Raw genomic sequence first — 25,449 nt, 5'->3', positions numbered from 1 at the left:
ACACCACTAACAAAAAACTAAGCCTTGTAGGATAGATTTGAGGAGAAGCTGAAATAATAATATATGGATATCTTGAATAACTGAGATGATATAGTTCTTTACAGATATTTTATGAGTGCAAACAGCAGTCAGAATGAAATTGATACCATAGGGATTATAAATACATACATAAAACAAAAGTAGAAGTTTTAGAATTAATATCAGTATTCCCAACTGAGGTTTATTTGAATGTGAAATAGTCTTGAAAGGGAAATGGAGGAAACCTCATCAGTATATTTAAAAGTAGTTTGAACAAAGCAGGAGAGAATATTGTGTTGTTTATTATTTGTACTACCATGGCACCTAGGAGCCCCATTCATAGATCACGGCCCCGCTGCACTAGGTACGACACAAACACAGAATAAAAAGGGAGTCCCTGCCCGAAAGAGCTTACAATCTAAGTATAAGAGAAGAGACAACAGATGGTTACGGAGAGACTGATGGGGGAGCACAAGGAAACAGTGAACCAGCATTGGTCAGCATGATAGCAGTTGTCAAGTTTTTTGTAGGCTTCACAAAAAAGGAGAGTTTTAAGGAGGGTTTTGAAGGAAGATAATTACAGTAGAACCTCAGAGTTATGAACTGACCAGTCAACCACACACCTCTTTTGGAACCGGAAGTACACGATCAGTTAGTGGAGACAAAAAAAACCTCAAGTATTGTACAGAACCATACTGTGTTAAACATAAACTACTAAAAAAATAAAGAGAAAGTTTAAAAAAAGATTTGACAGGATAAAGAAACTGTTTGTGTGCTTGTTTCATTTAAATTAAGATGGTTAAAAGCAGCATTTTTCTCCTGCATAGTAAAGTTTCAAAGCTGTATTAAGTCAATATTCAGTTTTAAACTTTTGAAAAAAACCACCATAACATTTTGTTCGGAGTTATGAACATTTCAGAGTTACGAACCACCTCCATTCCCAAGATGTTTGTAACTCTGAGGTGCTACTGTAGTTAGTTTTGTGGATGTTTACAGGTAGCTTCTCCCAAGTGTGAAGCAGAGCACAGAAGAAAGCACAAAGGTGCTTATTTTAATATTTTACAAGTGGGTGATTAGAGGCGGGAGCTGTCCTTTCAGCACTGAATGAGAGATGATGGATCATAAAGGGCCTTGAAAATGAGGACAAGTAACTTATATTTGTTATGATAAAGTGAGGGAGCCCATGGAGGGATGCAAAGAGAGGGTGACATGGTCAAAATGATGCGCTAAGAAAATGACCGTTGCTGCTGCATTCTGAATGGATATGAGAAGAGCAAAATTTTATTTGTCAAGGCCAGGGAAAAGGATGTTGCAGTAATTAAGATGAGATAGTATAGAGAATCAGGCTGATGGTCTAGTTAAGCTGTTCTGTTTTTAATGTCTGTGAGTTCTCATTACTTTCCAGGCAGGAAGGAGGGTGGAATCAGATAACACATTTAGTCATATGAGGCTTTTCTTGTTTTTTTTAGTCTGTTTTCAGCAAGCTGCATGGAGGAAATCATTCAAAATTTGAAGCAGGATGGTTCTCCTTTTGCTCTTAAGCAGCTAGAGGTAATGTTTAGTTATACATTTTTACCTTAATAATTAAGTCTTAAGGATTGATTCTGGTCTCAGTGAAACTTGTGTAAGTCTGGAGCAACTGCATTAAGGTCAGTGGAGTTACACTGGTGTAAAGTTGGTGTGATAGCAGGCTCAGGCCCTTCAGATCCAATCCTTAGTCCTTTAGGATTTAGTCAGTAGGACTACACACACTCGTAACTGTAGGATCAGAACCTAAGTCTTCATATTTATTGTAAAACAGTCTTACGCCGCACAAATTTTACTTCATATCTACTCCTGACCACACACACACACACCTCCTCTCCCGTCATAATCAAAGTTTTGGTGGTAATGGAGGTTCTCTTTGTACTTTTCCTTTTGTTGCTCTGAAATGATATGTAAAAATTGTGCCAAACTCAGTGTTTTCTAAATTAATTCAGTGGCACATTTCAGACTCCAGTACTCAGAAAAAAGTAATGTCTCTTCATGTATTTTGTCATATGGAATCTTTGAATTTTCTGTCTTTTTATTAGTCTCAAGTAGATTTACTTTGCTGACCTGTGAAAAATTTTCCCAGGGTCTATTAAAACATTGCTTAATATTGGGTTGAATTCATGCATTTCTCAAGGAAAGCTTTCATACTAATGCAGGATTATAGCTACAGGAAGAAATGCTGCTCTTGTACAAATGTATAACATGTATTCTTCTCACCCTCCCGTGAACTTACAGTATAAGACATAACAGTATCATTAACTTTCCTAGGCAGACTGGAAATAAATTAAAATTATCAAAGAATGTACCTGAGGTAACACAGATGTAATTATCTGTAATCACTGAGGTCAGACTAGAAGATCACAATGGTCCCTTCTGGCCTTGGAATCTATAAATTATATTTTAGGAGCCTCACAGGTTGTAACCAATAAGCATTTGGCCAGTCTAGGGTTTTTGTGGACAGTCAAAATGTTGACCATGGTAATATTTTTGCATTCTCACAGATTATATTGACAATCTTCTTCACAAAGAAATGTGAATTAAGATAAACATATCTCTAAAAAAAGGGAATTTTAGAAGCCACCTGCACAGCAAGCATTATGCTCAGTATTTAAAAGAAAAAGTTTGTTTAATGTTGTGTAGTAAAATAGATCAATCAGGTATGTTGTAAGGATAAACACAATAAAGATTACGAGGTGTTTAGATACTATAGTGGTGGGGCCATATAAGATAGATACCTAAAATAGATCAGCCCACTCAGTTGTATTTATAATCTGCTGAACTGCAATGGGATATTGTAAACCCCTTTTACAATATCATTGTAGAGCTATGTTTAACCTCACGCTGATGATAAAATTAACTTTTGTGGAGGCTGACAGACCATCGAAGATTATTTAACTATGGCTTTTTCTAAGTGTATAGTTATGGCACTATAAAAATAATGAAATCTAGTGGAATTGTTTGACAGAGAAGATAGTGTATAAAGGACGTTACAATGTTTTGTGCGTTCAAAATACAGTTCACATTATAAAGACTAGAAGTGCTTTCTTATTGGTTTATAGTCACTATCCAGGCCCTGTATATTCCACGATCCCATAACTACCAGATTTGCTGCAGAATTCACCCCCTTGCTGCAGAATCTGACCTATTTAAAGCCAAAATTTAAGTTCTCAGTCCTTATGATTGTGGAGATTACATTTGTTTCACATCTTTTAGGTTAACTGATGCAGTATCATCTGTGTCTTCAAGAAGAGCCTATGTATGAGTAAGCAAAGGCCCTGTGCCTTTAAAAATTTTTTTCCCCCATCTGTTTCTTCCATTCGTTTGTGCATTTAATAGCACTTGGTATGTAGTAGATGATACTGTTTCCCCTCTATGGTTGGTTAATGGGTGATTCTTGTTCCTCAGGCTTGATACAGTAGTTACTAGGTGATGGTCTATAGCCTGTGTTATACAGCAGTTCAGAGTAGGTGATTATGATGGTCCCTTCTGGCCTTGGAACCTATGAATCCTGCAAATACTTTATAAGATTTAGTGTTTATTACTGTGAATAATCCCTTTATTTCAATTGAATTACAGTAGAAGCCTTGTGCCCACTAGTAAGTGTCCAGAGGATCAGGGCCTTTGTTTCCCTTTTTGCTTTTGTCAGTCTTTCACACAGCCACAGGAACAAGAAACATTTTTAACAACTGGAAAATGGTAAGACCACAAACATTCCCTAGGGGGAACTAGGGGACCCATATTCTACCTGAAACTACTTTTAACCTTTTTTTTTTTTAAATTGACTAGAATTCCAATTGTGGTGTCACTAACTGCAAAATTCAAAGATGTAACAGAATTATAGTATAAATATTTGTTGCAAAAGGAAGAGTGATGAGATGATTCACAGATAAAACATTAATTTGATACTTTTGAAAAACATTCCTGATATTTAGAAATTCCTGGCTGTAGATTGAATCCAGGGTAAATTATCTGGACCCACTTTAAAATCAACTAACTAGTGTGCTGCTTAGAGGTTTAAGGAGGCATCCCATGCAATCTGCCATTTATTTTTCACTGCAATGAGTTTACAGATATAGTTACCCATTCTCTTGGATTAAAAAGTTTAAAAAAAAAAAAAAGACTGAAGTATGTGGTCTCCACTGTTTTAGAGTAACTCCAGTGTGAAAGCCTCTTGTGAACATGACTGGCTTTGGGGCTTCTGAGGTTACAGGCAGTGCGATTCCAGTGTCACGCCTGGGTCAGAAATAGAGATTTTGAAAGACTGAATAGCTCGGGGAATTGGTAATAAAATAGAGTCATTCAAATCCAGCCCAGGAAAATTATGACCAAAAGTCGTTAACATCTGATGGCTGTTTGGTGGCCTGTGTGAAATGAGTCAATTTCTAAGTATTATAGACATCTTAAAGTACCACTTCTGCTGCCATTAACTGGTACCTTGACTGGCAGACGCAGCTTAGAGGCCAAGGATTGAATGTGCATATGATCATTTTTTCCTCAAGGAGGGTGATATCTCCAGGTCAGAATGGTGGCACAGTGGTGATACATTGTGGGGAAAATTACGTTGCCACTACCATGTTGTTGAAGAATAGAAAGCTTGTCTGCAGGGTAGAGGGATGAGAGGTTTTAGAGTGAAATTGTCACCAACAGCAATAGCCAGAGTGATAGATGCCTGTAGTTTACCTGATGCATTAATTACTTTTGGCAAACTGAATCCTATTTGTATGTAATATTTTTACCCTGGTGCCCCCTCTTGGCTGCTTGTTAATGAGTTCTGTAGAAACTTTAAAATTTCAATAGTTGTTGCTTTCCTTCCTCCTTTAAAATACTGGAAATGGGTCAGGGAGAAACCATACTTTAAAAACAAAAACTAAGACAGCAGTCACATTTCAATATATATTCACAGCAACTCAGCCAGAGTTACCTGGTAACCAGTGAAAGGCAGGTTAGAAAGGTAAGAAGAGCCAAACAAAAGGAAGAAACAATGGACATGGCAGCTGCTGGGACAGTGGTTGGAAAGCTGGTGCAATGATGCCCTCTCCTGAGCTGGCTTCTCAAAATTCCTACTTCATTTCTAGTCTGCAAAAATGACTCAAAGTCCCTTATAAAAACATTTCAGATACTTTAGAAGATGTTCATTTACATTTCGCTTGTTAAAAGCACACATACTTCAAAAATACCAAGCAATATCATAACCCCCGTATCCTGGCCAGATTCCAGTTTGAGTAATCAGTTCTGCATAGCTCTGATTGCCCTTTTAGTATCGTTTGGATATGTTACTCTTCTTCATTTCCTGATCTAAACTCTTATGTCTACTGTTGTGAACTGATAACCAGTGTAGTCTCACTTCACCCTATACATGATGGCATTTCATTCTCCCATATGTCGCTTTGGACAGATGATATAAAATAGAGCCGTGTGTTGCAAGCACTTATGCGCACAAGTAACTTTACTTGTATTAAGTGTTTGCAGAACTGCTACCTGTGGAAGGGTGGAATCGCTGCTGGTGTGCTCCCCTCGTGGCTGAATGTGGTGTAGCTGCTCTTTCTGCTGTGGCATGGTGTGTCTCCTGCCGATGTTCAGTCTGGTCCTGTGCGGGTCTCTTTTCTCATGACTTGGCCGTCCAGCCAGGTCACATTTTAGGTCCACCCCTTCCAGAGTAACAAAAGTCCAACAACCTTATATCAGATTTTCAGCCCTTGACTCTGGGTCCCAGGGTCCTTAAATCTTCTTGTCCCCCAGGTCCTTACATCCTCTTATCCACAGGGCTTTCACGAGTTCTCATCCCCTTATACGAGGGGGAAGTTCACTCCACCTTCTCTGGTGACTGGTGGGGGAACTTAGGTCCTCCCACTTCTCTGAGTATTAGCCCAGGGACCCTATAGTGAAAAGATAAAGTTTGTCTATTCAGACCCACCTTGTGCTACCTTCTCTGCACTTCCTCCTACCTCAGCCTGTCAACAGGCCTTTCCGATGGCTCCTTCTTGGGCCTGCTGTGTACCTGTCTTTTTCTCAGACTCTCAGGGTATGTCTATGCTGTAATTAGACACCCACGGCTGGCCTGTGCCAGCTGACTTGGGCTCACAGGGCTTCGACAGCAGCGTTGTTTAATTTCAGTGTAGACTTCCAGGCTCAAGCCGGAGCCCAGGCTCTAGGACCTGGGGTCGGGGGGGGTCCCAGAGCTCAGACTGCAGCCTGAGCCCAGAAGTCTATACTGCAGTTAAACATCCCTGCTTCAGTCTGAGCTCAAGTCAGCTGGCATGGATCAGCCCTGGTCTAATTGCAGTGCAGATGTACCCTGAGAGTCTCAGAAAAATACAGGTACACAGTGGGCCCAGGAAGGAGCTGTAGAAAAGGCCTGTTGACAGGCTGAGGTAGCCACGGGTGTCTAATTGCAGTTAGACATACCCTCAGAGGTTTCATACTTCATAACTTTACAGGATTCTTCCATGGAGATCTCCAACAAGTCCCAAACCAAAAGTACAAACTTAAACCACTTCCATCTTACCCAGGCTCGAACGTGAGTCCTTCTGGAGGCTTCCCAGATACTTTGCTTCTTACTTCTATCAAACCATTCCCACAGTGCAAGAACTCTCAGCCTCATCTTTTCTGAGTCTGTCTCTAGCTGAGCATTCTGTCTTTTTAAGGAAACTTGACTCCTTTCCAGGTGACCCTTCGAACCAACCTTTCTAACATCTGTTCAGGTGCCAACAGGTAGGTTAGTGGAGTTCTGAAGCTCTCATTAACCTTAATGTTAGTGCCAATGTGAGATATGCACCCTATCACAGTACCGTAGTTTGTAAAATGCTTTGGGATTCTCTAGATGAAAGGACTATATAAATGTCAGTCATGGTCATCTTCGCTATTAAGAAATTTTGACTATATAGAGTATATGGTTTTGTCAAATACTAAACAACAGCATAGGTATTTAATTGAAAATATGTGCCTAAAAGACATTTAATCATTATGACTTATGCTTACTGGATCTAAACTGGTAGCTCAATAAACTTCTCTCTTTTGGGCTAGGAATTGACTCAAGTGGTCTTCAAAAATAGTTGAAAAAGCTGAAACCTTATATTCAGGATATGAACACAGGGTAACATCTAGTGAGACAAGGCAGTGTGTTCCTGGTACAAAGAGCAATATAGTTTATAAGAGCTGTATAATATTTCATAATTTAATAATGTCATTGTTGACCTAAATTCCAAAACTATGTATTTTTAAAAAGCTGCAAAACCAGGTTTGATCTTTTTTTTAAGTGAAAAAATCTGTATTAAGTTTACCAGATATTTCTGTGCTTGAATTGTGTAATTAATGTTTTTACTAAACTCAGCCGAAGACAGCAGACAAGACAGGAAAACATAGCTGGATATAGTTACTTGTATGGGAAAAATCAGTCTTTTTTTAAACCATAGCTCATCCAGACTGGATCAGAAATGTTGAAATAGTTCACAGTATGTACAAATGTATAGACCAAAAACCTGCTCGACATTAACTTACAGGGGAGTTTACATATTCTAAATAAGTTTTATTGGCCTGAACTTGGGATGGCTACATTACTTATGAGTGAATTTTGAAGGTCATCCCAAATGACTGTTGATGAAACCTTTACATCACCCTACCTCATCATATTAAGTATTCTGTATGTGCTACATGTTATAGGAAAAATATTTTTAAAGTGTTTTAGGCAATTATAAACGTATCTGTTGACACTGCTTTCTGTACAACTCCACCTGTATGTCTACATGCCTTAATTGCCATGGGCCAGATCCTGTATCCAGCAGAAGCTTCCATTGACTTCAGTGGGTATTGGATTAGGCCCCAAGTGACTAATTGTACAAGGTACAGAAGAAGCCATAAAAATCTCCTAACCCAGAATAGCATTTTTAAATATTAGAAGCAGAAAAGTGAATCTGACACTAGGCCTCGGGGGGCAGATGTTTGGCCCCTTGTCTGGTAGTTTTGCCCAGCTGGCAAAGGGTCATTCCAGTTCCCTGGGTGCATTTCTGTTGCCCTGGCTTTGCCATCTTTTTCAGTGGAACCAGGATTTCACCGTTGGTGTCTAGATAGCTTAGATAAACTTTAATTTGTTCAGTGTATACAGGAATAAATACAAATGTTGTGTGTGAGTTGTTTGTATATTGGTAAATTAAAGTGGTAAATAAGAAAGAGGACAGATCAGCGCTACAGAGTAATCTGGATCACTTTAAGCTGGAGACAAGCCAACAATATGCATTTTAATACAGCCAAATGTAAATGTACTTCTAGGAGCAAAGAATGTTGGCCATACTTACAGGATGGGGGACTCTATCCTGGGAAGCAATGACTCTGAAAAAGATTTGGGGGTCATGGTGGATAGTCAGCTGAATGTGGCCTCCCAGTGCAACGTTATGGCCAAAAGGCTAATTCGATCTTTGGATGCATAAACAGGAAAATCTCAAGTAGGACTAAAGGTTATTTTACTTTTGTATTGGGCACTGCTGGAATACTCTGTCCAGTGCTGGTGTCCACAATTCAAGAAAGATATTGAAAAATTGGAGAGGGTTCAGAGAAGAGCCAAGAGAATGATTAAAGGATTAGAAAACCTGCCTTACAGAGATAGGCTGAGTTCCTTGAGTCTATTAGCGTAATAAAGAGAAGATTAAAGGGTGACTTGATCAAAGTCTGTAAGTACCTCCCAGGAGAACAAATATTTGATAATGGTGTCTTTAATCTAGCAAACATATAATTAAACTTATTCAAACATCAAAGGCCATAGAACTCCCCCCACATTTTTAATAGTGAGAGTCATAACCATTGGAACAATAAGGGTTGTGGTGGATTCTCCATCAGTGACCATTTTAAAAATCAAGATTGGATGTTTTTCTAAGAGATGCTCTCGGAATAATTTTGGGTGAGTTCTAAGGCCTGTATTGTATGGCAGGTCAGATTACGTGATCACAGTGGTCCCTTCTGGCCTCAGAATCTATTAATGTATAGCTATTATGGTGTATCGTGGGCAGGGTATGGTTATTCCATAGGCATTACTGAAAGTCAAATGCAGAATATATTATTCTGGAAGTGTTAGGCCTTTGATATGCGAGTTGTTTTAGTGTTAATAAAGTGGAACGAATAGCACTGGCTGTGATCCAGATATACTGCAGGCAATTGCTCTGCTGGCTATCCAGCTCTTTCCAGTGCAGTCCTGATATACAATACCGCTGCTTTCCTGAATCAGAATATGGTCGAATGGGCACTCTTAATGAGGCCACTATGCAACCTGAGCTACAATATCAAGAAGTGATGACAAAACCTGAAAACTGTCAGAGCCGTCATTTGATTGTAGCCAATTGATATTTTTTAAAATGTCCTTCAGGACAAACTTACCTCAGCATCATGAGAGAGTGGTGTTGTGTTGTCATGATGTTCATGAAGTGGTATTGCACTGTAGCAACACCTCACGACCAACATTGCTCCCTCTAAAAGATGTTTTGAAACATTTTAGTGTCCTATAAACTTGTCTTACAGGCTATGGGGACCCCTTGTCAAAATTAGGGTGATTACTTTTTTTAAAAAAGTCAAGTTAGGAGACAAACGCCAACTTGTGACAGTTCAGATACTTAGATGTGTGAGAGGGATAAAGGAGGGACAACGCTCTGGATTCAGGAATTCCCTCCATTAATGTATGGATCTGTGAAGGCTGGACTCTGTTGGTGCACCCTTTCATGTCCTCTATAGTACCCTCTGCTCATGCTGGCTATGGCCCGCCAGTGGTCTGACTCTTCTTGTGACTCAGCCCTCTGGACAAATCATGCTTTAGTCTTACCCTTTACAGGGTGACAGAAAGTGCATCAAAGGAATTCAGCCTGACTTGGGGCCCAGGGACCCACACATTTCTCTCAGGTTTTCAGTTGTCCATATTCCCTTCTCATGAGTGGCCTCCCACCACCAACTCCACTGGCAGCTGGTTGGGGTACCCAGGTCCACCCACTACACTGGGTTCCAGTCCAGGGACCCTATAATTAGAAGCCAAGGGCTGCTTCATCGTACTTCTTTCTACTGCCTCCCTGGACTTCTTCCTCTTGTAGTCTCTTTTCAGGCCTTTTCCTCACACCCTCTCTAGGGTCACCCTTTTTTCAGGGCGAGAACTCACAGGGCTCTACTCTGGAATTCCCCAACAAAATCCTAAACTAATAGTACAAACATAACCCACTTCTCCCCTCCTCAGACTTGACCTTTGATCCATCTCCATTCCTCAGCTGAGCACCATCCAAGGCTTTCTTCTTGGAAGTCCAGGTGCTGCCCCCTTATCAGGGTTCACCACCAGAGCTTGCTCCACCCCACTGGCTTCTCTGTATCTCTGCTGCCTCTTGTCAGCCTTTGTTACTCAGCAGAGGATTCTAGAGCTAACTCTCCCCCTAAACTTCCTCTGTGACCCACCCAGTCTCTCCAGTCTCTCACACCAAACAAGGAACTGAAGTATTCTTTCCCACTCTCCCTGCAGCCTCCTTCTCATCTGTGCTTCCTTTCTATATAGTCATCACCCAGTGCCTGACCCACCCTGCAGGTGCAGCCAGATGAGTTAATTGGCCTTTCAGACCCACATTAACCCTTTCAGAGCCAGGATTGAGATATACCACATCACGAGATCCTATTGGATTACAGTAACAAGCTAATAATAAAAGCAGAAAAGAAAACACACACAGCCCTCCCCAAAACTTGAAGCTTCTTGCACCCAAATTACCAGAGGTCCCGTCAGCATTTCAGAAGAGCAATTCCTGATGGGCCAACAGAAAAATGTAGCCATACAGTTCCCTTTAAATTGTTTTCCTTTACTCTGCTGGATAGTGCAGCATTTTCCTTTTGGTTTTTTTTTTTTCCTTATCATTCTTAGTTCAACCAAAAGAAACCTTATGAGTTCATCTCAGATTAATAGAGTTGACTGGTCTCTCTTTTAGCAAGCCAGTAATGAGTGTCTCCTCTCTATTCTAAAGAGAAGTGCCACATTAGACACCAGTACTTTCCTTTTTAGGCTTAGAAACCCAGCAAAGATTGTTTTCCTGATACAGCAGTATGGAATTTACTGCTTTAGCTACTTGGGGGTAGAAAGAGCTTGGAAAAAGTTGAATAGTTTGAAGAAAGAAAGTGCCACATATTACTCATTCATACAGGGGAGAGTAGCCTTGATTCCTTGAGCTCAATTAAACTTAAAATGAGTTAACACGGGAAACCTCAGATTAATCAAACACTCTGGGTGGGATCCACAAAGGTACTTAGGCCCTATTTATTTATACCCAGATCTAGGTGCCTAAGTATCAGGTTTAGGCACCTTAGTCCCAGTGGCTCCACTGTGATCCAGAACTCCTGCCAAGCCCTGTAGGTGCCTAAACTCAGTGCCTACGTTTTTCAGAATAAAAGTTCCCTCCATGCCCATGTTTCTGCCGCTAAGCACATGCACTGTTGCCCCCCTTAGGTATCTGGACACCTATCTCCTGCCTAAGCCCAGAGTGAGTCACAAACCAGGAGAAGACAGGCATTCAGCAGCTGAGTTGCCTGTAGAGCCCATCTTGTGGGGGGCTCTGCACGTGCCTACTAGAGCAGGTCCATTCAGAATTGATGTGTGGGAGCGTGCTCTCCCACAACTTTTAGCCAAGTGGTTAGAGCACTCGCCTGGGAAGTAAGAGACCCAGGTTCAATTTCCCCCTCTGCCAGAGGAGGCTAAAAATTATAAGGTGGCAGCAGCAGCCGCTCCACCACCTCCTCTGGTTGTTTTATGTGTAGGGAGGCAGGCGCCTAATTCTCTTGCTCAAACACAGCTTAGGTGCCTGACTCCAGACAGCCGGTTCCCATTTGTGGATTGCTAAGATGACATAGGTACTCCCTGCAGCCTGGACTGCAGCAGCTCTCTGACGTAGGGGGCGGGGCTGAGCACACACTCTTCTCGTTGGCATTTCATTGGCTAGCTTAGGCAGAGCCTCACCTAGTGTGCTGGCTTTGTGGAGTGCATTCTAAGGTGCCCGTCTCTCCCCATTCATTGTCTAGGGAGCCTAAGCGCCTAATTTGGCCGTGTGGATTTCAGTGTTATTCCTGTGACTTCCTAGGCACTGTGACCCTCAGTGTTGCAATGCCTAAGTTCCTTTCTGGATCCCAGCTTTGTCACCTGTTTCTCTTAATATAGTAAGGTTTTTCACTCCCAATTCTCCCTGCAGGACATAATTAACTCTTCATCTCTGTAAATAACCCTTTTGTTTCTTCCTCCCTTACAGTTGAGGGAAAAGGGCTACTTCTGTCACTCATCTCAAACAAACAAACAACCCTCTTCTTCCCAGAAACTGGATGCTATGGTGCATATAAGAAATTTTCTTAGCAACCTATATTGTGTGATTGAAAGGGAGCAATGCTGCTATTCCAGTTGTTATTTTTGGGAGGACTCCATTCCTTACCCTTAGTTCCCTCACCGTACGATGATAAAGTTCTGATGTTTAATGGTGTTGCAAATCCAACTTGCAGTATGCAGGACTCCTACACTGAAATAAAGATGATCCTTAAAAAATGGAATGAGTGGCAACACCCTTCCTTATCTGCCTCTCTTATTTCTCCCTCATAATGCAACTTGTTCCTCTTTGATCTTGTTCCCCAGACATGATCTTCCTCTTATACTATCAGTTCATTTATAGATAAATTGGTGACTCCTTTTTTCTGCATTACACTCACCTTTTGTGCGTCTTTTTCTTTCCCTTTCCTCGATTCCCTGCACGATTTATAGCAATGCTCTCTCCACCTCCAGCCTCTTTGGCAGCCTCTGTGTGCATTAGCTTAGTAAACTGCTGTTTTCAAATCTTTCCTGCTTCAGTGCTCCCCTTGATCAGTGGTGCCCCACGATGCACTGTGCATATTTCACCCAGGGAAGCTCATAGGTGCCCAGAATTTTGAATATAACATCTGGTCTGGTCCCAGCAAAGATTTCCAGATCACACAAGAGTTTGCCACTGAGCAAAGGGGTAAAGGGCCCTATGTGGAAATGGGGCCAGGAAGATAAAAGGAAATTAAGGGGAAAAAGGGAAATTAAGGCGGCTTTATTAGGAATCGCTGAACAGGTCTGAAGAGCAGCAAATTGCAGTCGGGGTGGGTGAGGGAGGGAGGTAGAGGAGCTAAAGTACAAAAAAGCAGCTACGGGTCTGTGATAATTAATGGAATTATGAAAGTTATCAGTTCAAGCCAGGATGTATTTTTTCCAAACTATTTCCCCGAGCTCTATTTTCAAACCAGCTGATGGATACATGCAAAACTGTGATAAAACTTGAATCACTAGTTACAATTATAGGATCTACTGCTTGCACAGCAGTTGAGTTCATAGACATAAGTAAACAGGCAAACAAGGTTATTACTCTCTAGGGGCTATCATCTGGAGGGAGAGAGAATGAGAAATCAGAGCAGTGAGGAGCAGAAAATTCCTTGGTGTTAATGACTGGAAATCTGCTATTTCAGTCTGTGGGTTAAGAGTTTAATATCCTCATTGATAATATGAATAGGTAAATCTTACCATCTGCCACTTCCCATTGTAGTAATAAACAATCTTTTGTAAATCAGAGAACACTATTGTGGTATGAATGGTGTGGATCATTTATTCATGCTTACATAAAATCCTTCAGTTTTAAGATTTAAAAAAATACAGTCAACCTGTGGAACTGTTTGCCAGAGGAAGTTGTGAAGGCAAAGATTATAACAGGGTTCAAAAAAGAACTAGATAAATTAATGGAGGATAGGTCCATCAATGGTTATTAGCCAGGATGGTGTCGCTAGCCTCTGTTTGTCAGAAGCTGGGAATGGGCAACAGGGGATGGATCACTTGATGATGACCTGTTCTGTTCATTCCCTCTGAAGCACCTGGCATTGGCCGCTGTTGGAAGACAGAGTACTGGGCTAGATGGACCATTGGTCTGACCCAGAATGGCCGTTCTTATGTTCTTATTAATCACCTATTTGTCATAATTAAAAAATAGAATTCTTGTTTACATTCCTTTCTCCAAGGAAATTTTTGGAGCTCAGTTCTAATTCCTTAACTATGTTTTTTCATCCATCTGGCACGTGGTCTGTTTTTAATTGAAAGGTTTCAGAGTAGCAGCCATGTTAGTCTGTATTCGCAAAAAGACAGGTCATGCTCAAATAAATTGGTTAGTCTCTAAGGTGCCACAAGTCCTCCTGTTCTTTTTGCGAATACAGACTAACACGGCTGTTACTCTGAAAAAAGAAAAGGAGTACTTGTGGCACCTTAGACTAACAAATTTATTTGAGCATAAGCTTTCGTGAAGTGAGCTGTAGCTCACGAAAGCTTATGCTCAAATAAATTTGTTAGTCTCTAAGGTGCCACAAGTACTCCTTTTTTAATTGAAAGTTACTCATGAGTGATAGGCTTCTGGCAATTATTTTTTATTTAAATTAAAAAGACACTATCTTTTTTTTTAGTGGCAGTAGTGCATACCAATTATCTGGTCTTTACAAATAAGTATAAGGAGAAATGCATGTTTTTAAACTCAAATGTTGGGCCAACTCACATATTCCCAAATTATTCTGATCATTGCACTAAACGAAATTTAAATACTGTATCCATAGCTTACCTGCAAGATCTCTTGTAGCTATAGATGGTGCAAATAATGATCAGAATTTTAGAAGTTTTTTTAACTTGTGCCTGTAATTCTTAAATGTGTAATAGTTCATACTGAACTGATATAAAAGGCCAAATTCTGCTCTAATTTACCCTAGTATGAATCAAGAAGTCCACTGACAAATCAAATTAGTCGAGATTTGAGCCCCAGTCCTGCAAACTACTCCTTGGGGGTGGAATATGTGCCTGCATAGAACTCAGATTACAGTGAGCGTCTGCCTGGGCACAGGGGTCCTTGTGTGGAGTAGGTTGCTGGTTTAGTGCCTGAGCCCTGTCTTCACAGGATAGACTTCTGTTCGCCATTGAAAGAGGGGCTGTAGTACTGAGAAACAATGCACAAGAGAAAAATAAAAGATTAAGAAACAGCAGGGGCAATTTTGAGGCCACTTGGAAGCCTGCTAGAGATCAATGGGATTTCAGTGCTATTTTTATATGCCATAGATAAGAGCTTAGGGAAGGGGGAATAACAGAGGTTTTGGGGCAAATTAACATGATTTTATATCACAGCGTGGCAGAGGTGGGTTACGTAGAGGTGGAGAGGATCGGGCAGTTAAGCTTAGGAGGATGGAAGTGCTAGAGTATTGCCAAGTGTTGTTTTGTATTGTTACACCTGTAATAAAATAACCTTTTGTCTTCATTTTTGAAAACCATTTAACCAAAAATCTAATACAGAAAAAATGAAGTTTAATGTCTTCCACAGACAATTAATAAAATGTCACCTACGTCCTTAAAAATGACTTTGAGACAGCTTAGAGAAGGCGCTTCCATGAACTTGCAAGATGTATTAACTATGGAATACAGACTGAGCCAGGCATGCATGGTAAGAAAAAAATACGGTACATTTGCTCCTTCCAGACATAATGAGCTGGTTGCCCACTTTTGCAATTCCATACTAATTATATCAACAAATATAGCTGACGAATATATAACTGTCAGTATCTTAGTGGTGTCTTTGTTCAAAATGACAGTTGCCATTTGTATGCCTGCTTGTGCAACTGGAAGGAAAGGTAGCCAGCAAAACAAGGTTATAGGCGGGACAGTGGTTTACGAAGAAACATATGGTGAAGCTACAACCTGGAGAATTAAACAATAAGTCGCGTTCAGTACGTAGCTTGGTGAAATAGTTCTGGCGCAGCAGCCTAGTTGTCTGACTGAAACCCTGTAAGATTCCTGACCGGAAGCCTGCTTTGTTCATTTAGTCACTTTTTGTCATATAAAATATTAAATGACATAAAAATATTATTTTTGAATGGATAGTTTTGTTTAAGATAGACCTTGGAAATGTGTGGCATGCCTCATTCATACTGAAAATATTGTTACTCCTTTCCTCAAATGAGTACTGTCACTCCATTTCTAATAAAATGTGATCAGGATTTGATAGAACATAATTATTTAACTGAAAAGTGTGATAAGCATACATAGTACATCAAAAACCAATGAAGACAAGGGCTCTGCCTTGAGGAGTTTACAGTCTAAAGACCAATCCTGTAAGCCCCCATTGTGTGGAACTCCCATACAATGGAAAATCAATGAGATGTGCCATGGGAGGATGATGTGACCGTAATTCAGTCAGCCACAGTGCACAGGACAGCAGTTCAAATGTTAGGAGGTTTGGAGCTATGGTAGTAAGATGGATCAGTATAGGAAGATTTTGGATGGGAGGAGAGCACTTGGTGGATTGACTCAGAAGGTTGTTCCAAACATAGGGTGTAGCATGAAAGAAGGTGCAAAAGCCAGAATTGAGGAAAGAAAGAAGGGAGCAGTTAGGTGAGAACATCCAGAGCAGTATAATAAGAGTAAGAGAAAAAGACGAGTGCAGTGGAAGTGAAGTTGGGTAGAGGCTTGGGTAGCATGGACTTGATGCAAAAGCAAGGAGCCCCCAGTGAAAGGGGGTGAAATGGAATGTATTGTTTTACATGTTTCTTTGTCTTTCAGAGTGGCCATGACTTCTATGAAGGTGTTCGAGCAGGTAAGCATGCACACCAGAAAGATCACTTAAAGTTAATAGTGGGTAAAACACATTGCTTTATTGCTCATTTGTAAATATAAGTAAACGTGCAGCAGTTTGTTTTTACGGTAATATCCAGTATCATCATCTTAGAGAATATGGTCAGTACATTAATTTATCCTGCTCATTGTATTCCCTCCATGCAGCCATAGATTGCCAACTGGCCTCTTGTCATTCTGTAACACGATAGAAAAAGGCTTTCTTGTTAATGTAAAGTATTTTCAGTGTTTTGTAGACATGTTCCCCTTGCACCATTAACTGCTAGTACAGCACCATGAAAACATGTGTACCAGGTCATCTGAAAGAAACAAGATATATCCAGTGTGGGCAATAATGAGCAATGACGATGTGATGCATGATCTATCATCTCTCATGCATTCAGTTTGGTTCTGGTGTCAGCCAGAGTGCTAGGCAGTCAGACAGCTCTAAAGTGATTCACAAAATCAAAAGGTAAAGTTAGTAACAGATACGTTGGTTGTTTCAGGGTGGAAGCACATTCATTAGCACAGGAACTATTTTTGGTAAATGTCTCATATATTATCATTACCTATATCTTACCATGGAAAACATTCCTGGGTACTGTGGCAAAGTTCCTCCTCTACCTTGGTGGGTCTTGTGCTTATTGGCGGATTTGCTCGCCTTGGAGATTCACAGCAGCCCTCAGTTTGGCCGTTTTCGTGAACCCACCGTCCACGTCAGCTTCTCCTGTGTCTGACCAGGAGTTGGGAGGATTTGGGGGGAACCCGGGCCCGTCCTCTACTCCGGGTTCCAGCCCAGGGCCCTGTGGAATGCAGCTGTCTAGAGTGCCTCCTGGAACAGCTGTGCGACAGCTCCAACTCCCTGGGCTACTTCCCCATGGCTTCCTCCCAACACCTTCTTTATCCTCACCACAGGATCTTCCTCCTGGTGTCTGATAATGCTTATACTCCTCAGTTCTCCAGCAGTCCGCGTTCGCACTCTCAGCTCCTAGCGCCTCTTGCTCCCAGCTCGTCACACGCGCACCACAAATCGAAGTGAGCTCCTTTTTAAACCCAGGTGCCCTGATTAGCCTGCCTTAATTGATTCTTGCAGCTTCTTGATTGGCTGCAGGTGTTCTAATCAGCCTGTCTTAATTGTTTCCAGAAGGTTCCTGATTGTTCTAGAAACTTCCCTGTCACATTACCCAGGGGAAAGGGACCTGCTTAACCTGGGGCTAATATATCTGTTTTCTATGACTATCTTGTAGCCATCTGGCCCGACCCTGTCACAGTACATAAACTTTTGAATTTTTTAAACCATTTCTCAGTATTAGGTAGGCAGGAAAGGAAGTGGCAGCAAACAGCAGGGCTTTTGTCTATTGGATTGATCTGGGAGTCAGACTAAGGTTCTCTCCCCAGCTCTACCATTGAGTCACTATGTGACCTTGTGCAAGCCTCTCAATTTCCCCATCTGTAAAATGGGACTCAGTGGTTATTTAAGAGCTGATGCACTTAGCACAGCATGAGACACTGATGGAGATGGTTTCCTAAAGAGATTACAGTGTAAAACAGCAGATCTAGTTAAGACTGAGAGACCCAGATGAGATTTTAATTCAGAATTTATTTAATTCATTTAAATATTATTTCCTTTTCTCTAATAATCCTTATCTACCTTTGTAAAGCAAATTTAAGCTCTGTGGATTAAGGGTGTTAAGTGTTAAGTATTAAGTATTAATAAAGAAACCTCAGGCCATATCTATCAAAGAACAGGTATGGCATCATTGTGCTAGCAAACAAGAGAAGGAAACATGCACAATTTAAAAGATGCAGTTCCTAGAATATGTTCTAAATCTACGGGAAAATATGCACAATCACTGAGATATATCTGTATGGAAAATGGCAGAACTCACTCAAAGGCCACGAGAGAGAGAGTCAAGCAGCAGACGTGATTCTCATTTGTAATGCACAAGGTCATTAAAATCATCTGGGAAGTGGGCAGAGGACAGAGACAGATTGCTTGCCATACTGTTCAAGATAATCAAACAGACCACTGATTAAGAAACAAGCATCAAGACGCAACAGCTGGGAAACTTCCATTGGCTGCATAGTATTTCTTTCTTGTGTGTGTTATAGCACGATTATATGATTAGAATAGGCCTACAGGTAATAGAAAATATTCAAATTTCATTGTGCAATATATAATTGGCAATTTTATCAGTTGTTCTTGAATCATTTTTGACCCCAAGCTGCCCCCTACTCGCACTGATTAGTACCTTACTCTGTGAATAATCTCCCTGAAATCACTAAGACCACTTGTCAGATAAGGTGCTTATTTAATGTGAGAAAGGGTGGCAGAAACTGGCCCTTAAAGATGAACGGTAATATTTTATTTTTTTCATATATACGCACACTCACCCAAATCATTGACAGTTTGATCTTTCAAGGTGCTGAGCACCCTCAACTCCCATGAAGATGCTCAGCACCTCACAGGATCAAGCCGTACTTTAATAATATGTGGATTTAAAAATTAGAACAATATTTAAGTGGTTGCCATTAAAAGACAGCATTTGCCAAGTTATCACAGAGGGGTATCATAGATAACAAAGCTTTGCCCTATATGGGAAAAAAAAAATTTGAAGGCATCGGGTGGCAAATGTGATTAGTTGCAATAGCACAGGTAGCTAGGCAGAAATGTATGTCTGCAATTTTCAAAGCAATGTTTAGGTCTGGCTTTTACTGGTTTCACATCTCCGCCACTGCAAATGGTTGTAGTGCTGCTACTTTCCATCCTGGAGAACAGACATTCTTCTGACATAGGGCTCCTCCCGAGAAGTGCTGAGCAGATGTGCAAATCCCATTAAAGCCAATGCAAGTTTCAGGTGCTAATCACCTCTTAACAGCGGTCTGTAATCAAATGCATGAGAGTCGGAAGAACTTGTTCTTTGGAGGTCAGATATTTACTAGTATTAAAAGTGGAGTTCATGTTAAATCAATGTTAACTTAATAACAAGTCATGAACTTGCCTTAAATCAGCTGCGGAAGTCTCCCAACTTTCTCATCTGTTCCTGTTTGACAACAACACTTCCCTCCCCATATCAAGCCAGATGAAAACTTTCTGTTTCTTGAGTCATTTTAATGGATATTATTTGAGAACATTTTAACAACCCAGATTCTGTGATTATGGAATGTTTGGCTTCCATTGAAGAAGGCAAACTGTGGCTACTTTGACAACGATTTAGAAAGGCAAAGCCCTGGGGTCAAATGTCTTTCAGAAATCTGGCCTATGAAACAACACAGCATATTGCTAACTGGCAATCAGCTGCATCAACAAGCAAGGGAAGAAAAAAGTATGTTTAGGATGAACAGGGTCAGTTGTGATATGTCAGGCAGTCCTCAGGGTTTTGAAACTAGCCTGAAAAGGAAAGTGCTAGTTTTAAGCATAAGAAAAGGAGCTTCCTGCTAGTTTTTGTCTCCTGTTTACTGGATGAAACCTATCTTGTGCATATAGCTAGCCTCCATTATCTCCAAGGGCAGAGGCTGTAGGGAAACAAGTTCTGCGACCCTAACTCCTTAGCCGGCCAAGTCATATTTGGTTTCAGCTGTGCTTGAAGATGTCGATAAGTAACCCTGTTAAAATTCCAGCCACGTTAAGTGTGGTCACTGAACCTACCACATTCCTTTCGGGTCTAACTTAACCTGCCTCCTAAAGGACAAGAGAGTGAACATATTTGCTACAGCGGCAGATCTAGGGTCTCTGAGGGTGGCACTAGCCCTCCCCTCTTCAATAAATATATGACTAGATGCTCAAAGTGTATAATACTTATTAAGCTACATGTCCTGAGACACTTCATGGATTGAGGTCCAGGCAGGACCGTTATGATTATGTATTTTGATCTCCAATATAACACAGGCCATAGATGTAAATAAGGAGAATGGTTTAACTGCACAGTTGTGTAAAGGACGGGAAGTTTTCTGTGCAACACACAGAACAGGTTGTTGTGAGTCTGGCTTGAATGTTCTAGAGGCAGGAGGTGGAAACTGAACCAGCACACACTTTGAATTTTAACAGCAGAATGATTGATTTGTCTTTATCCCCTAGAAACAGCAGCATAGCTCCTTCATTCAAACCCATACAGTAGATTACCCTCTTATGCAAATTAAAATTCCTGTAGCCATAATATTGACCTTTGAAGAACAAGGGTAAAAGGCTTTCTGCCCACTATCTAATGCGTTCATGACTGGTGCTTAAAATAAAGAAAGCCTAAGTCAATATGATCAGAGTAAAACTAAAAAACATCTTTTCTTTTCATCTGAATACATTTTTTAAATTTAAATGTGGAGGGCTTTTATTTTTCAATAATATATTTAGTCAAATCATTGAGCTACATAATCAGACCTTTAAGAGTTCCCTGAAATTGTATACAGAGGCATCAAAGAACCTTCTTGAAATTCCATTCAGATTTTTTTCAACACCATATAATACTGTTTATTGTTCCTTTCTGATGGGGGCAGTCTCTTGCTGGTTATGTAAAAGTCTCTTCTACTGACATATCAGTAACAGTAATTAGCCTCTGATTAGCTCATCTCCAGCTACATGTAAGAGATCCACATGGAATTTAAGTTTATTATTTTGCCTTCTCTTTTTTCCTAACTAAGATCCATTTCTTCTCCTGGTCTGTTGGGAATGGATCTCTGCATCATATTTTCTTGTGTTATATTTTTGCATATAGCCCATTCATTACTGACTTTTAAATACAGCATTGGGGGTGTATTCCAGTATTGTGCAGAATATACATATTACAATGGTAATTCTTCAGAGAAATTATATGTCTTCTCTCTCTCTCTCTCAATAGCAGTATATAACTACTGTTGATTTTCCTTTGAGGATATCCTGCCATATTGTTTTCCCCATTAATACTATATTAGTTTATATGACATTCCCATAGGAATCTGAATGTCTACCCTCTACAGTCTTCAAAAGTGAGATTCTACATGAGGATTTAATAATTCTTTTTTTAACTGAAGCATCCTACATAGAGCCCTATACCTACATCCAACCTCCAGGTGGTGAGCTATATATGTTAGGATTGAGCAACAGGTCTACAATAAATGACTGGTTAGAGGCTTGCTTGATAATAGTATCGATCATCACTCATAGTTTGTGAATGCTATATTGGATGGGGTCATTATGGGGATTTCTGGAGCAATAAAATATTCCCAGTGCCATGCAACTCAAGGGTGTGACTGTTCAGTGAACATTCATAAAAAGGTAAAAAGTTAAGCCGTTACTGAAGCCAAATACACTGTACTGCAAATACACTGTACTGCATATTGATTTTACTCCTAATATATACTAAATATAGCAACAGTATAATCTACTGTCTTGATGTGATCTGAATTTTCTGAATTGAGAAAATTCATTAATAACTTCACCTTTTTCTACTTTACCTGATAGTGCTGATTGACAAAGACCAAGTTCCAAAGTGGAAACCAGCTACCTTAGAAGAAGTAACAGATGAATTTGTGGAAAATTGCTTTAAGTCACTGGGAAACAGCGATCTCAAATTATAATGATGGTGTACAAGCCTATCAAGGTTGTATTCATCTGTATAATTCTAGGATAGAAAAATGAATAATGATGCAGAGACTTTGATGAAGGAGGTATGGTAACACTCTTGTGTCTAATCTGCTTGAGATGCACAGTCCGTAGCTTTTACTGCGTCTGTAGTACCATAAGGAGAAAACTGAATCAGGGGAATAAACTACTTTAAGAAAAAGCCTTTTAGTAATTGCTATTATGTAATAAAGAACATTTGATTTTTGGAGACATCTGTTAGTTTAGTGGGGCGATGCTGAGGCGGCGGCCTGGTTCAGTGAATAATGTATTGGTCTGGGAGTCAGGAGATCTGGGTATTCCAAGGTCTACCACTGATCCACTACATTGGTTCTGTGCCTCAGTTTCTCCTTTACAAAGTGTAGATAAAAATATTTAACTTCATAAAGCACTCAGAGCTGCAGCTGAAAATGCTGTGTATGTGTACACACACACTCTAAGTGCTTGGTAGTGGGTAGTATTTTCAATAATATCAAAGTAAACAGACAATTCTAATAACTTCTTGGGTTGACAACAAGAAGTTGCTATGCTACTGATTTAGCATCAGGTCAGTATTATGACCTAGTATTTGATAGAACTTCATTGTCTGGAATGGCAAGCCAGTTTTACAGATGAAATTGCCAGCCAACCTAGCGTATGAATAGTATTTTACAGAGCTGACCAGTTTTAACTGTATTTTTAATACAACTGCCATTTACCACACTTTAGGTTATTTTTACAGTTTAATCTCTATAAAGATAACTCTGCATAACAAGGAATTTACCTTAACTTGATAAATCACTAGTGAACTTTCCCTGGTTTTGTGATGACAGTTGAATTCAGTGGTGGAATAATTGCCTCTTAAGTGTGGTGAACATTGAGGGCCAAATTCACTGTGTCAGCAGCTGCAGCTCTGTTAACTTTAGTCATGCACAGATGAACTTGACAATGCATGTCTGCAGTTTAGCTGTACTGACCAATAAGCAATAAATCTGTCACTACTTCACAGGTGTAGAAGGGTCACATGCAGCCTAACAAGGAAGATCTATTGCATGGGGGCAAGGGCAGGATTTGTGGAGGCTATGAAGGGGGTGCACACCCCTAAATGGTGCATGCTTGGAGCATGTGAGCAGAGGGACTGGAGAATACATTGCTACAAGGATCCTCAAGTCCAGTGGTTTTCAACCTTTTTTCATTTACAGACCCCTACAAAATTTCAAATAGAGGTGTGGAGCCCTTTGGAAAACTTAGACATAGTCTGCAGACCTCTAGGGGTCATGGACCACAAGTTGAAAACCACTGACCTAGTCCATTCCCTCAACTAGTGGATGTGGGGAATGTATGGGTAGGCTTAGAAGCCTATTCCAGTCCTTAGCCCGAAGTATCAGCTGTAGAATGGCTCTGCTCCTGTTGCACATACAGGTTCTACTGCGTTCTCCCCTGCTTAGCCCAGTTTCCAGGGCTGGATGCAAAGGAAATGATACAATGTAAACTAAGTGGCAGGAAAACCAAGTCTGCTGGCCAGGCCCAGTGGCTAGTGCACTTCTTGTCCGCAACAGCCGCTGGAAAAAAGCTGAAAGTAAAAATTGGAAAGACTCTAACCAAACCATTATTAAAAATGACTGAAAACTGCTGTCTGGCTGCAACATTCATGCTCCAGAGCTCGTATGTAATTTTCACTTTCTTAACAAAAAGTAAAACGGGAGTTTAAGTTTCCCATATTTAAGAGCTTGATTAGAAAGCCCCTGTCAGTGCTGCTAAAGCTGCAGCTAGTTTGACTATTTCAACTTGATAATAGAAAATGGGTGCAGAGGAGAAGGAAGGGGGGAAAAAGGACCAGGAAACTTTTTTAAACCATCTAATAAAAAAACCCTCCTCAAATGTGCATTAAAGACAGCTGTTCCATCTCAGGCTTCTGGTCATGTTAATAATGCCCTGAAGTTCCACAAATAACAAGAGCCAATGGATGTAATTATATCCTTATTATGTACAGTTAACATTTCCATGATTCTGTAGGTCGTACATGGCCACTGGTCTATGTTCTGTTTGTTCAAAATGGAGACTGCTTTTTCTAGTTAGTTTGACAGGTTAAACTTCAGCGACTCTTTTTCCAGTTATTTCGATGGCAATAGAAGAGGTCATCACAAATGTAAGTTTTTGACTCCTCTGAAGACTCTAGTCAAGAGGAGGAAAATGAGCTGAAAGGGGAAGAGCTTTTATTCAAATAAATGTGTTCAGTAATTGGCACCGCCAAAATAAAATAGAATGACGAAGCAGAAAGAGACCGCAGAATTGTTTACAAGGTGCTCAAAGGCGTGCAGCAATTAGCCCTACACGGTACGTAATTTAGGCAGCTAGTTGACCTGTAATCTCTTGGTGCAAATAATTAAGGGAGAGAAAGAGAAAAGCACTGGTGTCTTGACTGTTCACTAATAGCTCCTCTACTCAGTGGTCTCACCTTTAACGTGCAGTGGTAAAATTTCAGTCCAGCTGCCAGTTATTAATGGTAAAATTTTCAAAAGTGCATGAGTACCAAGGCACTTTTGAAGCTTTTATTCTTAAACAAAAAAACTTTAAAAATGATTATAAGCTCTGAAGTAACGAGGTAAGTTCTCATTTACTCAGCAAAATTCTGTTTGTTCCATTATTCTTGTGCAAAATGTAATCGTCATCTATTATGTGTTTAATAAACGAGGCCAAGAGTTTGAGTTCCTTGAGGCAGGAATCTTGCCTTCTCTGCTTGCAAAGTACATAGCACACTGCTGGCATTGCAAGATTTTATATGTATAAATTAATATACTAAGAACGGGATGTAATGTGTATTTTAATCAAATAAAAACCTTACAAGCAATTAATTACAACTTAATTTTATTCAGTTAAGAAAATGTTTTCACAAAAATATTGTAAAAATATATGGTCATATTAGAGTTTAGATCCAGCTCTGTCATGCTGCTGAAATGTCAGTTTTACAAAGTTGTGCTGTAGTTAGGTTTTGAACCAAAAGTAGAGCATCAAGCAAGGCAGATAACATGCATTAACGAGATACAACTGTCACTGTTTTATGGGCAGGCTCATGGACATTGTATAAAGTATAGTATAACTCTAATTAAAAAGAATCCATAAATGTTTTTCCAAAACATGCGCGCCTGTCATGTGAGTCCTTCAGTATACAATCTCAAATGAAAAAGCTAGTTGCAAC

The 25,449-nt window shown here is 40.2% G+C and overlaps 1 protein-coding gene across 1 annotated transcript in view; it reads left to right on the top strand.

The window, feature by feature from the left end:
* The window catches only part of HIBCH (3-hydroxyisobutyryl-CoA hydrolase), an 87,940-nt gene extending 62,839 nt beyond the window's left edge, over positions 1 to 25,101 (top strand). Inside the window, exons 11-14 of the mRNA XM_077829425.1 lie at positions 1,488 to 1,569; positions 15,393 to 15,512; positions 16,628 to 16,661; positions 22,113 to 25,101. Coding sequence (XP_077685551.1) covers positions 1,488 to 1,569; positions 15,393 to 15,512; positions 16,628 to 16,661; positions 22,113 to 22,228 — 352 coding nt within the window. The 3' untranslated portion in view covers positions 22,229 to 25,101. The remainder of the gene's footprint in view (positions 1 to 1,487; positions 1,570 to 15,392; positions 15,513 to 16,627; positions 16,662 to 22,112) is intronic.
* Positions 25,102 to 25,449: the final 348 nt, after the last annotated feature.

Source organism: Eretmochelys imbricata, chromosome 11, assembly GCF_965152235.1.
Source record: "Eretmochelys imbricata isolate rEreImb1 chromosome 11, rEreImb1.hap1, whole genome shotgun sequence".
Taxonomy (NCBI): Eukaryota; Metazoa; Chordata; order Testudines; family Cheloniidae; genus Eretmochelys; species Eretmochelys imbricata.
This window is presented reverse-complemented; position numbering and strand designations above follow the sequence as displayed.